The sequence below is a fragment of the Topomyia yanbarensis genome, chromosome 1 (genome assembly GCF_030247195.1).
Source record: "Topomyia yanbarensis strain Yona2022 chromosome 1, ASM3024719v1, whole genome shotgun sequence".
In the NCBI taxonomy this organism is placed as follows: domain Eukaryota; kingdom Metazoa; phylum Arthropoda; class Insecta; order Diptera; family Culicidae; genus Topomyia; species Topomyia yanbarensis.
Genome location: NC_080670.1, coordinates 206674684 through 206690985, shown reverse-complemented (window position 1 = coordinate 206690985; position 16302 = coordinate 206674684). Strand labels below are relative to the sequence as shown.

The 16302-nt window shown below is 41.9% G+C and overlaps 2 protein-coding genes across 3 annotated transcripts; both read left to right on the top strand.

The window, feature by feature from the left end:
- Positions 1-1475: 1475 nt before the first annotated feature.
- Positions 1476-12129, top strand: LOC131689601 (ubiquitin carboxyl-terminal hydrolase 30 homolog). The gene is made up of 3 exons (XM_058974811.1): positions 1476-1731; positions 1836-3279; positions 3336-12129. Exons 1-3 carry the CDS (start codon positions 1650-1652, stop codon positions 3481-3483), a joined length of 1674 nt encoding a protein of 557 aa, XP_058830794.1. The 5' UTR covers positions 1476-1649; the 3' UTR covers positions 3484-12129.
- A 365-nt stretch (positions 12130-12494) lies between these two features.
- LOC131689590 (rab GTPase-binding effector protein 1) lies at positions 12495-15531 on the top strand. 2 transcript variants are annotated; one of them, XM_058974799.1, is made up of 5 exons: positions 12495-13039; positions 13103-13380; positions 13448-13555; positions 13699-14238; positions 14453-15531. In XM_058974799.1, exons 1-5 carry the CDS (start codon positions 12832-12834, stop codon positions 15281-15283), a joined length of 1965 nt encoding a protein of 654 aa, XP_058830782.1. In that variant the 5' UTR covers positions 12495-12831; the 3' UTR covers positions 15284-15531. The 2 variants fall into 2 exon arrangements, with proteins under 2 accessions (XP_058830782.1, XP_058830775.1); XM_058974792.1 differs by having other exon boundaries at positions 13448-13567.
- The last annotated feature ends 771 nt before the right edge of the window (positions 15532-16302 follow it).

The following is a 16302-nucleotide window of genomic DNA, read 5'->3' as shown; positions in this document are numbered from 1 at the left end:
GGAGCTTTTTTGACAGTGGTGAATATAAATTAAATTCAACACTCTGCAGCAGCTGTTTTAGAGATGTGAGTAGGTCTATGGGATAACTCCAGGCTCCTGCTAGGCAGCCATTTTGTCCTAGCCAACATCTGCCTTTGTTATGATCAAAACAACCCAATTGACTACTTTACGCTGACATCACAAATGAACTGAGTGATCATTTTTGACAGTTCGCTTGTACTGCTTACATCGACTTAGAAAAATTCTTTACGATTTTCTTCGAGCGAATCTAGTCGTCGACAAATTTTTCTAAGTCCATGTAAACAGTACAAGCGAACTGTCAAGAAAAGTGTGGTTAACTGTGCCAATAAAGAACCTAATGCTATTGCACGGGCGACATGGGCCTAGAGCCGGCTAGGCCCACATATGTTGACTACTGTCAAAGTCTGTATATCTCCATAGCGGATGACAGGAGTGACACCCTCCTGGATAACTCGGATAACTCTCTTGTGAAGTGGACAAGAAAAATATAATTACACGGAAAAATAAAACAACCCGCATAATAAGTTCTTTTAACTTAAATTTAGGTAATTTTGAGTTTTGCGTCGCCTTCGCACTTATTAGTGTTGTTAAAAATAAACAGAGAGAGATTCGACTCAATCGAGGCCTTCCATGGAATAAGGTATTTTTGAGTTGTTTGATACTCAAAATTAGGTAGATTCAACTTAAATTTAGGCGTATTTAACTCAAGGTTCAGTATAAAAAAAACCTGTCAATGAGTTGTGGTTTTTGCCGTGGTTAAAGGGAAACTACCTTCAACACGGTTTACCTTATTTTACCTTATTGCACGATACCCCGAGATTGAGTCAAAAGAGCTCAACTTTTGGTAGTTTTTCGATTCCGTGTATGCACAAGCTTTTTTTTGGGTTATAGAGGTTTTGCCCATAAAGTCGTTCACTCTCTTTTTGGGGTTAATCCATTTAGAAAAATCTCTAATCCTATGTGCGGGGTTGGGAATCAAACCCAGGTGAGCTGCGTGCAAAGTAATCGATTTACCAACTACAGTCGTGATTCGCTGGTTGGGTCACACCTCTGTCCAACTCAGAGATGCCAGGTACTTTTTTCAAATGTCTGCAATAATAATTTTAAAAGTCTGGGAAGAACAAAAATGTCATGAAAGCTAGTGTAATCAAAAGCCTTTACATTCAAAAATCTGTAAATATCTGCAACTAAACTAAAAAATCTGCAAATATCTGCGTCATCGAAATCTGCAGCTTAAATTAAAAGTCTGCGAATTTGCAGACTTGTCTTGTAGCTTAACTATACTGTCACAATGAAAAATATAATTTTGTAAGTGTACATTTCAATTCGGGTATGCTTCGATATCAATTTCATTTTCTTTTTACGAAAGGCGCGTTTCCAGTGAAAAGTACAGTATTCGCATCAGCTCACATCTCGCTCTGTTTCGTTTTTATCGGACGCCACCATCCCCAAATGTCAATCCAACCAAAACAAAGCGAAAAAATCCACATAACGAAAAAATCGTTGCAAATGCAAGCGAACTTTTTTTATCAAGAGTATCTTCTAATTTCACCAAACGTAATCTAATCAACAGCAGTGATAATTGGTGCTGTTTTTGGAATGCAGTAAGCGTAGTGCGTAGAGTAGCAATGGAAGGTGACAAGCTGCTTATGGCAGCGGGAGTAACCGCTGCCGTGGTCGTCGGGGCGTTTGTTTTCTGGGGTCCATCGGGTAAGAAAAATCAATAATCAATCTGCATGATAATAGATAGCGAAGCGGAAAAGACTCATCCCACTATATGCACAACGATTCATCATAATTTGATTGCATTTCAGGTTCATCACGATTGCGTCAACGACGTGGCCAAATTGCTGGATTGCATAATTTTGGAAAGACCTGTTTTCTGAACACCTTGCTACAGGCATTAGCAGCCTGTCCTCAGTTCATAGCTTGGCTGCAGCTGCACAATACCAAGGACAAAAAGAGCCTTGTCAGCTCCCTCCAGAATGTACTGGAAGTGGTCAATGGGACACATCCAACGCTTCGTGGAGATCCGTATTCTCCCGGGGCAGTTATTCGTGCCCTGCACTCCCTCGGGTGGGTCATTCCACCTGACGAGCACGACACTCACGAGCTACTGCATGTGTTGCTAAACTCACTAGAGGAGGAAGCTACCAAACCGAAAAAAATCGGTTGCCTTTCGGATGCACTGGGAGAGATGGAGTTACAATCGATTATGCCTCCTGCTCGCCCATCGAGCGCGATGCTTTCAGATTTTTGCAATGCTGAATACGATGAAAGTACGAATTTGACGCGTTATACGCGGTCTGAGGCACATACTCCGGATTCTCCGCATTCGACCTGTACGGAAACGGAAGATTCGATGGCGGCTCAGGACGGATCGCTGATGGATTGTGCCGGTTCTCCGCCATCGATTATTTCAACTTTCAGTGGACGACCAAGTCGTCCGAGATCTATTCTGGCGACCGAAATGGTCGGCAACGGTGCATTGAATAAGCGATCTTCGTCTGGGTCGTGCCGGTCATTGGAACGGCTAACCCGAGGGCCAGGCCGTGTCTCAGTTTGGGGTGATCGACAGCAGATCCAAGTTCCTCACCCGTTCCGCGGTGGACTGAGCAGTCAACTGTGCTGTTCCGGTTGCGGCTACAAATCGGTCGTTCGGTACGATAAATTCGACAGTATTACTCTGTCGCTTCCGGAGATTAAAAATCCGGGGATTTCGATTGGTAGTCTTTTGACGGAATTTATTCAACCGGAGACACTGAATGGGGTTCAGTGTGAGGCGTGCAACGAAACGACTACTCATACGAAGACTTTGACCTTTAGCAAGCTGCCGGCTTGCCTGTGCATTCACATCGCCCGTACGACGTGGCTCCCAACTGGGCACGCCTACAAACGGCAGGACTTTGTGCACTTTCCCGAGACGCTTTCGATGGCTCCGTATAGCTTTGTGCAGCCCAGTTTGAACAGTGCCATGAGTACCCCGTGGGGTTCTACGATGTCGCTTTACTCGGCCAGTCTTGGTGCGGCAGCTTACGAAGCATCGGTCGGCGGCGGCGGTGGAGGAATAGGAGGAGGAACGGAACAGAATACACCGGTCGGATCCGTGGGCAGTGCCTTCAACTTCGGATCATACACGTTCGGGGCAATGTTTCCGAAGAATCTGTACCGATTGCTGGCGGTGATCGTACACTCGGGGGAGGCGAACAGTGGACACTTTGTGACGTATAGGCGGGGGGCGCTGCGGAATTCTCACAAGTGGGATTTTTTGTTTCTGGTTGGTATTTATGATTGATGGTTGATTGTTTCCTCAGATGGTTCTACACCTCGGATGCTGTCGTCAAGGAAGTTAGTATTGAGGAAGTACTGAGCAGTCCGGCGTACATGCTTTTCTACGATCGTGGACCGTCGTCGTCCAAGTACAGTCAGTCGGGAGCTGGCCCATCCGGCGGTGGACATTAGCGGAAACGGGGAAGGTAAGGCGTCTAATCAAAAGAACGAAAGTAGAAACTTGGGGAAGCGTAGTAAGTAGTGTTGTTCGAAAAGTTGTTTATCAATTTGGCGATAATCAAAAAAACAGTTGTCAAAAAGTAACGTTTTTAGAGCTAGAAGTTTCCCGATTAACCTGAATGATTTCGATTGTTGTCCACCAGGGGAAAGATGAATATGTTAGCGATTTGAATGGCAAATGTCGACTATTGCGAACTCTAGAACTGATTTCAGTTTATTTAAACCAGGAGATATTGGAATTTATGTTCCCCTCTCAGATAATCATTTACATCGAAGGCATTTACTTGAAAACCTGTGTTACTCTGACTACTGTTAATTTTCACCAAGTCCTAGATGCACAATATTTTAGTGAGTCAAATAAAAATGTCCCATCTGTTACTAATTTTAAATGTAAATAAGCTTTTTTGCGTAGTTTTCACCTATACTATAAACATTTGATGCAAAGTTGGAAATTTGGATTTCCGATGCGAAAGTTCCTTCAAGCATGCTCACGACAGCTACTGCTTAATTTGGTACATAAGTTACCTTAAACTAAAAACATTGGTTTCGATACACGAGTAGATTTTGAGAACTTGAAATTGTTGCGAAAAGTTTCAAAAAATCAATTATAATCTTGAACGGCCTGCGATGCAAGTGAAGGTGTCATTTTTATAATGAAGCAAGAGTTGATTTGATTGCATCAACAATACCATAGATACCACCTATCCACACTCCAAAGCGTGGATTGCTTCGATTGCATTTATTCCGTATAACAGTTGATTGAAAAAAGATTGATGACTGCAAAAAATTATTTAATACTCTGGATAATTTTTCTGGAACGAAGTACAAAGAAAATTGCAAATAGAACGGAGTGATGGAAAGTTAAATGAAGGAAATCATACCGGATTGACTTGGACCAACGTTCTTAAGAACTGTAATTGTCCTGTAATTTATTTTAATCGGTGAACTGAAAGTGTTATACGGCTTATAATTCGCTTCGAAGCGAATAAATCTGTCTATGAAACAACTTTTCCTTTTTAAGTGCCTATCTAATACACCGATTTCGGCCTAATTTTTCCAATTTCTGATCAATCTGACCTATTTCGGACCAATTGTGGTCCGATTATGGATCAATATCGGACAAAAATTAAAAGTCTCGGTTCAGTTTCGAACTGACTAATTTAAAAGGGGGAACACGAAATTATTGCGACACCGAAAATGTCATGCCAATTTTCTTATAATGTTTAAAATCAAACCAAAATTTTAGGGTAGTTTTATACATATATTTACTTCAAAAATCAAAAGAAAAGTTAATCGATGGAGCCTTGAGTGTAAAATTGAACGCATTTTCGCTTGATGCCTTCCATCAAAGTCTTTACAGTGTCATGCGGTACCAGTTTCTCAATTTTTTTTTCCATTTTCTTAACATGTCCTTCTCGTCTTTGACTGTATTCTTGCTCTTCCGAAGTTCCCGCTTCATCATTGCCCAGTACTGCTCCACCGGGCGCAGCTCCGGACAGTTTGGCGGATTCATGTCCTTTGGAACAAAATGGACAGAATTGGCCTCATACCACTCCAGGACACTTAGAATAGTGGAATTATGCCAAATCTGGCCAAAATATCGGAGCTTCGTCGTGCTGCTACAAGAACGGCAAAAGGCGCTTCTCGAGGCACTCAGATTTATAGATCTCGCCATTTACTGTGCCCTTTGTCACGAAAGGCTCAGTCCGCAAGAGCAGATGGCCTGCCAAATGAGATATTTGGAGGCGAACTTCGACATTTTCTTCTTCTTAAATTTGTCGTCCACATAGAACTTGCTTTTGCCGGTGAAAAACTCCAACCCCGGAATTTGCTTAAAATCGGCTTTTATATACGTTTCGTCGTCCATCACACAGCAGCCATATTTTGTCAGCATCTTCTCGTAGAGCTTCCGTGCCCGAGTTTTAGCCGTCGATTGTTGCCCCTCATCGCGGTTTGGGAAGTTCTGTACCTTGTATGTATGTAGTCCAGCCCTCTTCTTTGCATTCTGGACGTAGCTCTGCGACATGCCGATCTTTTTAGCCAAATCACGGCTTGCGACGTTGGGATTTGCTTTAATCATCCGCTTCACCTTTCCCTCCGTCTTTTTGTTCTCCGATCCCGGTTTTCTTCCAGCTCCTTTGCCGAGGTCCAACGTCAACTGCTCCTGGAACCACTTCATCACTCTGGAGACGGTTGAATGGTGAATGTTCAACATTTTTCCCAACTGCCGGTGCGACAGGTCAGTAAATTCCAGGTGTTTGGAAAGAATTTGTTCTCTCGACTCGTGTTGGTTCACCTCCATTTTCGTTGAATCGAAAAACACGACTTTGAGTTTGACAGCATGTAAACAATACACATTAATGAGAAAGTGTACAAAATTTGATTGATTTTTACACAATGGTAAAAAAGTTATGCCCTGTTGAATGTGTCGCAATAATTTCGTGTTTTGAACTAATTTTGGACCGATTACTCTGTTCAATAGACGATCTGGGAGCAGAACGAAAAAAAAATGGCGAAAGTTTGGGGTCCCAGGAAATCCCTGGTGAAGAAATTTTTGTAAAAGATTGGAACGGGGCTTCGCAGTTTAAAACCAAAGTTTGTATGGAGAACTAGGGGTGTTCAAGAGGGAAGATATCAATGGTAATGGTCGTCTTAAATCGTCGCATGAAGTCTCACATGAATTATTATTATTATTATTTATTTCATCTGAAAAAGAGTCTACATGAATACTTAAAAAAACTTACACAAATAAAAATACATTTACATTGACATCAAACAGTTGAGTTAAAAAGTTTCAATCGGTTTTTAAAAGCATCCACTGAATGTGAAATATCAAGCAAGAGGCAAACTCTGTTGAGTTCCCGAAGCATTGACTGAACTGGTTCATTTTTTTTCACAGTCCGTTCGGCTTAAGTTCAACCTCAAGAAATCTCTCGATCTTAGCTATACAGCTGGTACGTTAAGATTGATCTGTTCGAGAATCGGGGGACAGTCGATGTTTCCTAGCAGAAGTTCAGAAGCAAACAAAGCTCTGGTCGAGCTACGTCGTTGTTGAAGAGTTTCCATTCCGAGCAAGCCGACAGCGGTAAACTAAAAGAATTACTCCAAGGGAGAAACCTCAGCGCAAATCTGATAAATCGACCTGGAATGGCTTCTGGAATGTTGAACCAGATGCAAACGTACGGACTCCATATAATCGAAGCAGTTTCTAAGACCGAACGAACAGTAACAGGATCTCAAAATCCGTTGGTAACTCTGATTATGAAACCGAAATTTGTGTTTGCTTGTAACGTTTAAGTTTTTGTTAAAATTAAAATCATTATGCGCAATGAGTTGTAGCATAAAAAAATTTATTAATGATGGTTCTTGGGGTAAATGATTTGAACGTGCACGGCACACCCTACACAAGAAGGTATGCCTCAACATGCTCGCTTGAAAACCGATAAATATACTGGATAAAAAGGCCGGACGTCAAAGAAAAAAAGTAGAGCGTCTCTTGTGTTGAGTTTGGAAAAGAAGCCGGCGGTACAAAAAGGTGGTGGAAAAATGTGCTCGTTGTGTAAGAATAAGTTGGTGAGCCACTGCGGAAAAGGGAGCCAGGACAGTGCCAGGCGGGAATTGATCGAGCAGGCAAAGTGTCCGAAACCGGACAAAACACTAGTAACGAAATTCCCGTGGTTCCGCCCGGAAGATTGCCCCAGCGTACGACAGTTCATTTTTTCCACCCCGCCATTCCGGAGAAGAGTGATCACCGCGTGACTAAAAGTTTGCAGCCGTTGCGAAGAGAAAAAAAGGAGCCAGCGTCGTGAAAGGCGGTCATCAACGGAGCAGGCGAAGTGTCCCGGAACAGGACAAAGGGACAGCAACGGTATTCCTGGGGTTCTGCTCAGAAGAAGTCTCAGTGTACGCCTGTTGATTCTTTTCGTCCCGCCACTCCGGAACAGAGTGCAATCGGAATCTTTCTCTTCACTCATCCGCCCGGGGGACCGTGACTGTGTGAGTCCTCGTGCGATTGTTCGTGGCGCGGGTAAAGTGAAGATTAGGCGGCGCGGTAAGGACGGCACTCGAACTCAGCGGAAGCGGAGTGCGACACATCCTCGTGGTCAAATGACGACAAAGAAGACTGCGATGGATCAAAGGTGAGTGCACCCATTCATATTCCCTTTTAAGATACCATCCAGTTTTTGGGCTATTAGATGACAGATTTGGGTATAGCCAATTTTTGTTTCACATGCTTTAGCAATGATGCTTGAGTAGTGATTTCTAAACGAGAACTGTGTGTCCAATAGAACTCCAAGCTCTTTTACCAAATTTACTCGCTCAACCTGACTTCCACCGATTTTATATATCCAGTTAACAGAATTTTTTACACGAAAATGAGATAACATTTTTGCACACTAATAGTCAGTTGATTTCAAAAGCACCAGTCCTCAAATAGCTCAATTAGTCATAGTTCTCTGCAGTCCTCTTTAGATCTGACAACAAACAATCCGGAAACCCGGTGGGATGATTAGACAAACATCGTTAAAAAATATTGAAAACAATAGCGGTCCCAGGTTGCTTCCTTGTGGAACACCTGAGCTGTTGGTAAATTTGTAGGATTGGTATGCTCGAAACTTGACAGTAAGTCGCCTGTCAACTAGGTAGGGCTCTAACCAAGGGGTGAAGCGTGATGAACAACCTAATCGGTTAAGCTTTGCTAGTAGCAGTAGGTGATCAACGCAGTCGAAGGCTGCTTCGAACTCTGTATAGACTGTGTCAATTTACGCTCCTTTCTCAATAGCTTTGATGCAGTGCAATGAAAAATTAGTAAGATTCGTATCTATTAATCTTCCTTTGAAGAAACCATGCTGATCAACCGAAAGGTATGATTTTACTGCAGCGAAAAGCACATCACCCACCAAAATTTCTAATAGTTTTAATCCGTTGACTTGTTAAAAATGGCTGTCAGAGCGGGTAGCAATTGTGTCAGCCCATTTTTTCAACACAATCGAAGGAATACCATCACAACCAGCAACTGCAGATGATTTCAATTTTCGAATAGCATTAAGAACGTTTTGGTCCGAAAGTGTGATATTACCGACATCTATCACGTCTCTGGGTACAGTTCGTAGCGCTTGATTAATATAGTTTCATCTAACATGGAATAAGTTTTTGAACACGCTAGAGAAGATTGCAAATCTTTTCACGAGCATCAGCTAACTGAGTGCCTAGGAACATAGTTGTTGGAAGACCATTCACTTTCCGTTTATTGTTCATGAAAGTCCAAAAACTTTTTGGGTTCCGTTTAAGGTCATCTTCCTTGCGGTGAATATAGCTCGAGTAGAGCGAACGATTATATATCCGATAATTATTGCTGGCAATGTTGAACTGACGTTTTTCTGCAGGATATCGGTGGTTCAGCTGGCGTAAATGAGCATTTGACCAGGGCGAATTTCGTCGTTGTCGAGGAGCAGGAACACACTGGTGAAACAACTATGTAATTGTGGTAGTAAACGATGAGACGGACGAGTCGATGTCGCCGTATAAAATCCGCTGTAGACATACCATCCATGAGACTGGAGCTTGCTGTAGAAAAGCTGGATTCCAATGGATCAGGATAGAAAAAACCAGTAGAACAGCCTACCCAAACAAGGTCTGGTTGATTGTAGTCGCCTAGAAGAAGATGAGTGTCGTATGGTCTTAATGACTCCGTAACAACGAATGCAGACTTAACATTTGTATAATATCTTCATCGATCGCCTGCTCCGGTGCCAACTAAACTACGCCCACAGCGATAGTACTTGCTGCACCAAACACATTAACCCATAGGTGTTCAACAGCAGCGCTAACTCCAGTCCCGACTTTTGCGGAACTATGCTTGTTGCAGACGGCAATAAGTACGCCCCCTCCTCTCCTTTTCTTTGGAAGAAATAGGATCACGATCGTTCCGGTAAACTGTGTAGACATTACCAAACAGTTGAGCAGAGTGGATTTCATTATTCAGCCAGGTTTCGGTCAGAACGATAACATCATATTTTTCATCTGACACAGCCAAGAAGAAATCATCGATTTTAGTTCGGAGTCCTCGCACATTTCGATAGTACACCGTAACATGACCGTCAGTGTGTATCATTGAATCGCTACAGGAGTCTCCACTCGTATAATGACGATTGACGAAACGAATATCGGATCCGAAGACGATTCAGGCGTGATGACATGATACTCTTGATATGTGTAGTTTCTGCAGTCGCTTCGGGTGGACATATACTCGTTAATTTATTACCTGTGAGAAAAGATAATCCCACGATGTCAGTTTGGTGTGTGGTAGTGCGCAATCATTCTCAGGGTACAAGGACCGATGAAAGGTACTGGCGCTAGCTGACGGAATGGCATGTGCCACGTTGTCAGGTGTCAAGTCACAGGAGTCGGCAGCTGTAGGAAACGAGGGACGAGTAGTTAAACTTGTTTCCGTTGTATTGTTGCATTTTTTTCAGCTCAATCGGACATCATTAACGGGGTGCGGCGTTTGAATATTGATTTTGTATTCGAAAAAATCCAAAGAGGGGAGACATGAAATGTTGGAAATCGAATTTTTTTGTCGAAATATGTCTAAAAATAACATGAAAAATTAGCATTTGGTGTTAAAACAAACGAAAACCGCTAAAAACATTTTTGATCGAATTTTCCCATTTTGATCAAAAATGCCAATTTTCACCTAATTTTAAACTGTGAAGCCCCATTCCAATTTTTTTTTAAATTTTTGCTCCAAGGGGTTTCCTGGGACTCCAAACTTTTGCCATGTTTTTTTCGTTCTGCTCTCAATATTTTTTTTTTTTTGTTTCGCAGTGTTATGAATCAAATTCGGACAAATTTTTCCTATTCGCGACCAGTTTTTGACCACTTTTGAACCAATTTATGAGCAATTTTGGATCAATTTTGGACCAATTTTGAACTGATTGCGGTCCTATTTTGGGTCAATTTTGAATCGATCTCGGACCAATTTTGGAGCTATTAAAGTTGGACCAGTTTTGGGCCAATGTCAAGCTAATTTGACACTAACTTTGAAATTTTTTTGCAAACTTTCGGGAGGTTCTCGGACCTATGGCGGGTCAATAACAGAGGCTCTTTTTTCTCGCAGATCACACCACCAGTGAACGAAGGAAACAACTTTTTCTATGTCGCCAAATGTCAAAGCTTTCTTAGACTATTTGTGACGATTTGTCCGAGATTCTCCCGAAAAGCGTGTAAACCCTGAGCAGCCTAGTACTGGACAAATACTGTATCTAAAATTACATTTGAAAAAAAGTTTGGAAATAGAAATCGAACGTGAATCATCAAAAAATAAGCCATAACTTTGCTAATCAATTCTCAGAAACCGATGTTACCTTTTAAAGGACGCCATTCCAGTTCAACGGTCAGCCTTACTCTGCGTTCTGACTGGATGCCAAGAGAGACCTAGATTCGATCACATCACATTCTTTCGAAGAATCAATCCGTCGTAATGCAGAATAAGTCTGGCTATTTCTAGCTTTTAACGAAGATTCCGAGAAACGATATTCTATACTGAAGTATACTTGACATTTATTTTTAAACGAATTCCGTTAAAGTTGTATTAACCTTTCCTCAGGAGCGATCATTTCTATTGAATTGATTATTTTTTATTCTAAAAATGTAAATATCGCTTTTGGGCATTTCTAGGAAAATTCTGACAGAATAAACACGCGTAACACGATCCTCTTCGGTTTGGATGAAAGTTTTCTCCATCAAGGAGAAAATGGTTTAAAACCATCTTTGCGCGTGAAGAGCACAAAACCTATAACTAAATTAGTTATGGAATTTGCGTTTCGACTTCTTCTAATCAGAATCCGTTTTGTTGGAGCTAGCGTCAATCCGGCGCTAGCTTAGTTCTATCAGTTAGTATCGGATTCAGATGAGACGAAGTCGAAACGCAAATTCCTTAACTAAAACGTGAAAGTTGCATCCAAATATAAAAATCTGAAGCACTGGTTAGTCGTTAAAAGATTTGCGAATGTTGTATTGGAAATTCAAGGGATTCGACAAATAAAAAGGACAAAATCGTCCTTTCAAATATTCTGCCGTGTACGTGCACGTGGCACTAAAAATACTAAATCTAATCAGCAACTTTAGTTTTGAGTCACTCAAACAGATAATATTGATTAACTGTTGCTTAGCTTTTGTTAAAAATTTATACATACAGTTTAAAATTAAAACAACTATTGTTAAAAATTCAGACTTTTTCCGCGATGTTTTCGGGTAAAAAATCGAAAAAAAAGAAATGCAGGAACTCCTCCTACACTGGAAATTGAAACAGCTATCGATCGGCGGAAATCATTCCATTTTGAACAAAACACATGAATGGCATAGGATCGTGTGGAGGAGGGGTTCCAAACTAAACATCTGCATGTGGTGAATATTTAGTGTTACAGGCGAAGATTTCTTATTTTTTAAGAGATACACTTTAATGTTGTAGGGTTAAGAACAAAATACCAAATTGTAGGCGATTCACGATTGCATGTACCGTGTATAACATTAACGAATGTAAGAATATACTAAGCTTAAGTGTCTCACGAATAAATGTTATTGCTGAATAATCGATTGATTGTGGAATTTCATACGATGACAATCACCAGATTGGAATTTGTTGATTAAATAGCGAAAATACGCTTTGTTTTTGAGTCAAAATCAACTCCTGGTGAACAGAGTTCGGCCAGTAACGGTTTATTCGGAATGCCCCTTCAAAGATAATTTTAACAGTTGGCTTTTATGCCGTAATCATATGTTTGCCGAGAAATGCATTTAATTTTGTTGATTTTCAAAAATGCGTCGCAATTGATGTCCCTAGAACGGTCCTGTTTCTACGAGAACATTATATTCAAAGAAACATGTATAGTTTCAATTCAGCGTACACATTTGTTGGTAACCGTCAGCTTGCTACCATCGCTTGACAGTTGTCAAAAAGAGAAAACCAAAATATTACAGCAGCGACTCGTAAAAGTTTTTAGGTGGCGTTCTTTCATATATTTTCCCATGCTCTCGTATTGTTTGATGTGAATTCAACATCTTTTTGACCAGTTTTGTCGTATCAACCTGGTCAGAACTCTAGAATATAACCCGTTTCCCCTTGCCGAGCGAATCGAAATCACGAAACAAAAAAGTGAAACCCCAACTGCGATGACTAGCCCACTCTTGGTCGAAGGAGAAAATTCGTAACACTGCTGTTGTTGGTACCGTTGGAAAAACTTTGTTGCCTATATCTTCTACCACCTGAACGTCTGAGCAATTATATAGCTCACAGTGATGTTGGAACCAACTAGCGGCGAACTGCAACAGAAGCAAGAGCTTGACAAAAATGCTGTCAACGAGATACCAGTTCAGGTGAAAGTCACGGATGAAGAGAAGCTAGATGCCACTAAGGTACGTGACCTGCAGCAGGAATTGAAACGGACACGGGATGAGTTCAATCAGCAGCGGGCCAAGATGAAAGAGCTGTACCTAGCCAAAGAAGGTACGTGATTATGATGATAGATGAAAGAATCAATAATTTTTACTATTCGGTAAATTGTTACAGCGGAATGCAAGCGATTAGCCAAGGAATTCAATCTGGCTCGGAAGGAGCTGGAGGAAACCAAATCACAGATGATGGTGATGGAGTACAGCCGGGAGAAGGATTTGGAAGAGCAGAATCGAAGAACGCAAGAGGAAATCCAAACACTTCAGCAGCTGGTACAGGAAACGGTTGACGAATCCACGTTTTGCCAGGGAGAGATACGACGGCTGGCGGAGGAAAATGAACGACTGAAAACGGAACAGCAAGAACTGAAGGAGGCACTGGTTGCGGCCCAGCAGGTGTGTGTGTGTTAATCTTTATCCATCTCAGCTTTAGTTTTATTGAAGTTTCGTTTTACTGCCGAAGGATTCACCCGGACTGGCACCGGTTCTCAATCAGGCGAAAAAGATTATTCGCAAGCTGGGGGCATCCGATTCCAGCAGTCACGACAATCTGGAGGATTCGATGCGGAAGGTAAACAAATATGTACGTACCTTGCTTATTTTCTTGCTTTTTCCATGTTTTTCGTCCGTCAACGTTTAATCCGCATGAAAGTGGGAGTCCAAAAATGGAAGGCAGTTCGAATTTGTAACGTTTCGTTTTTTTTTTGCACAAAGGCTCAGGAAGATGCTGAGGTTCTGCGCTCGTTGGTAGTTCCGTTGGAAGAGGAAATCAAAACTCTGAAAGAAAAGTTACGACATGCCTACGACGAGATGGAGACTCAGCGGGGAAGCGATAGTCGAAAGGCACCGGAATCGGCACTGGTTGGAATGCTGAAAGAGGCAGGTAAATTGGTACCAGTTACGCCATCTGATAACGCTACGAAAGAAGAAGAAACGACATGTAAAATGTGCTCCGCCAACGAAGCAAAGCTGGTTCAAAGTCAAGAACTAATAAACGGTGAGAAACTGAAGGTACAACAGCTGGAGAAGAGCGTAGAACGGATGAAAGAGGAACTGGCTAAGGAGGGAGCTATGCGGGGTGATCTGGAGGCACAGTGGCAGCAGAAACGAGAGGAACACAAGGCTGAGGTGCAACGACTGAATGAACAGACGAGCAAAGCGGAACAGGAGCTCGGTAAACTGCGGAAAGGTTACGGCCAGTTGAAACAAAGCGTCAACGATGAATTGCAAAAGCTAACGGAAGAACGGGAACAGGTAACTGCTGATGGTGGGAAGAAAGGTTTCCTACAGAAGTATCGCAAGATGATTGGTTAGTTTATTAGCTAAATTCTATTTTTCTGAAGGTGAAATAGAATTTTACACTATACTTGAATATATTATTGTTTGTAGTAGTAGATTTATGAAAAATATAAAACATGTTTCAATAATGCTAAACGATTTTTCAAACAAGCGCATTCCCTTTCCGCAGGTTTATCGGCATCTGGATATGCTCCAGAAGGATAACGAATTCCTTTCCGGCAAATATCTGGAAAACTCGGAAATGCTCAAGGATCAGGAGATCAACCTTCCTCAGAACATTGACGAGCTGAACGAGCTAGTTCTGACGTTGCACGAAAATTTGATTGTCACTAAAACCGGTTGTGAGTTTGCCGAGCGAAAGACGCTGAGCATGCAGGACGAGGTTACACTGCTCCGGGATCAGCAGCATCTACGTGAGCGTGATTTGCGCCGCGTCGAAAGAGATTACTCCAACAAACTTACCCAACAGGAGGAACAACTGCGTCAGCAGTATCAGCACTATCAAAGGTTGGCTTCCCTCAAGGAGGACCTCGAACGAGCCGATGCCGAAAACAAGCGACAAATATCCGAATTGCGAATGCAAACGATCGAACTGCAGGCAACCAACGAGAAACTGGACAAGCAGAATGTCGATCTGCGGAATAAGATGAGCGTTCTGCAGGAGGATCTCGCCAACAATGAAGCCGTCCAGAAGGACTTTGTAAAGCTATCGCAATCGCTGCAGATGCAGCTGGAAAAGATCCGCTCGGCCGATACCCAGGTTCGCTGGCAGGACGAGGAAGATGTCGATCAGTGTCCGAACTGTCGGAAGGATTTTACAGTGACCAGGCGAAAGCAGCACTGTCGCCACTGTGGGACCATCTACTGTCAGCCGTGTCTGGTGAAAACTGTTCCCACCGGTACCAATCGGCGCCCGGCGAAGGTTTGCGACGTGTGCCATACCTTGCTGGTTCAGGACACGGCTCCGTACTTTAGCCGGGAGCCACCGCAATCGCCGTAGGGGGTGGTGCAGCAGCGCATGTCGTTCGTTTGTTACGCTATTGAGCTGTTTAGGGCTGTAAAAATCTAAATATTAATAATTAACGAAACAAGGACAACCGACCGGAATCCAAAGCTAAGAGCAAGGCGAAAAATAAAGGGGAATCGTTACGGTTATAGGGTGCATGTTTTTATTCTTTCAATTTTAGTGTAAATTTACCTTCGCTTTGTCGTAATTAAAAAAGGCTAGAAGAAAAAATTACTAACCAACGCCGAGTTGTTTTCTTTTTATGATTTTACCCTAGTATTAGCACGTCATTTTCATCGATTACAAACAGACAATGAATCCAGAAACCGAATCTTTTATTTTTACTTTGTCTTGTTAGGGTTCATAAAATTAGTTCGATTCTAGAAGCTTCCGTTTTTATGACACACATGCCTCTTCCACTGCTCTACGATCGACTTCAATGATGTCGATGTCGACCGTGAAGCTAAGAAGCATGCGAGATCTCGCGATGATGATTCGGGTCGTTCCAAATGCGAACAATTCACCTTCCTCGGTGAGTGTTTCCCACCCCGTTGCACTGAATGCTACATTTAAAGGGTATGGACAATTTTGAGATTTATTGGAGTGTAGGAAAAGCTGTGAAGTTTTCTTTTCAATTTCAATGAGCAAGAAATGTGTTATTTTATTTTTTATTGTAAACTGGCCCCTCCAGGATCCAGATTCCACGACATTTTTTTTCAAGTTGGGCGAACCAGTAGCAAATACATGTATAATATAGTGGACTGCGTAGAGGATTTCAAATATATCAATTTTATGAGAAATGGTAAAAATTTAATCAAAAAATTGTAACCCGATCCTCGGAATAACAGTTTACCACAAGGTGGAAAAATACTCAAATTTGTATTATACATTCCATAGAGTGTATTTTTTCGCCAGAGAGAATTGAAGGGATATTAAGACGGTTAAAGTTATATTTATTTGTTACTTTTTGTTTGATTGTTTGCGAAAGACATCCAGCATCCTGGTCGCCTGTA

Coding starts and splice junctions, on each gene's coding strand:
- LOC131689601 (XM_058974811.1), top strand. CDS start 1,650: ATGGAAGGTGACAAGCTGCTTATGGCAGCGGGAGTAACCGCTGCCGTG. Junction 1,732..1,835: donor TGTTTTCTGGGGTCCATCGG/GTAAGAAAAATC, acceptor ATTGCATTTCAG/GTTCATCACGATTGCGTCAA. Junction 3,280..3,335: donor GCGCTGCGGAATTCTCACAA/GTGGGATTTTTT, acceptor TTGTTTCCTCAG/ATGGTTCTACACCTCGGATG.
- LOC131689590 (XM_058974792.1), top strand. CDS start 12,832: ATGTTGGAACCAACTAGCGGCGAACTGCAACAGAAGCAAGAGCTTGAC. Junction 13,040..13,102: donor GCTGTACCTAGCCAAAGAAG/GTACGTGATTAT, acceptor AAATTGTTACAG/CGGAATGCAAGCGATTAGCC. Junction 13,381..13,447: donor CACTGGTTGCGGCCCAGCAG/GTGTGTGTGTGT, acceptor TTACTGCCGAAG/GATTCACCCGGACTGGCACC.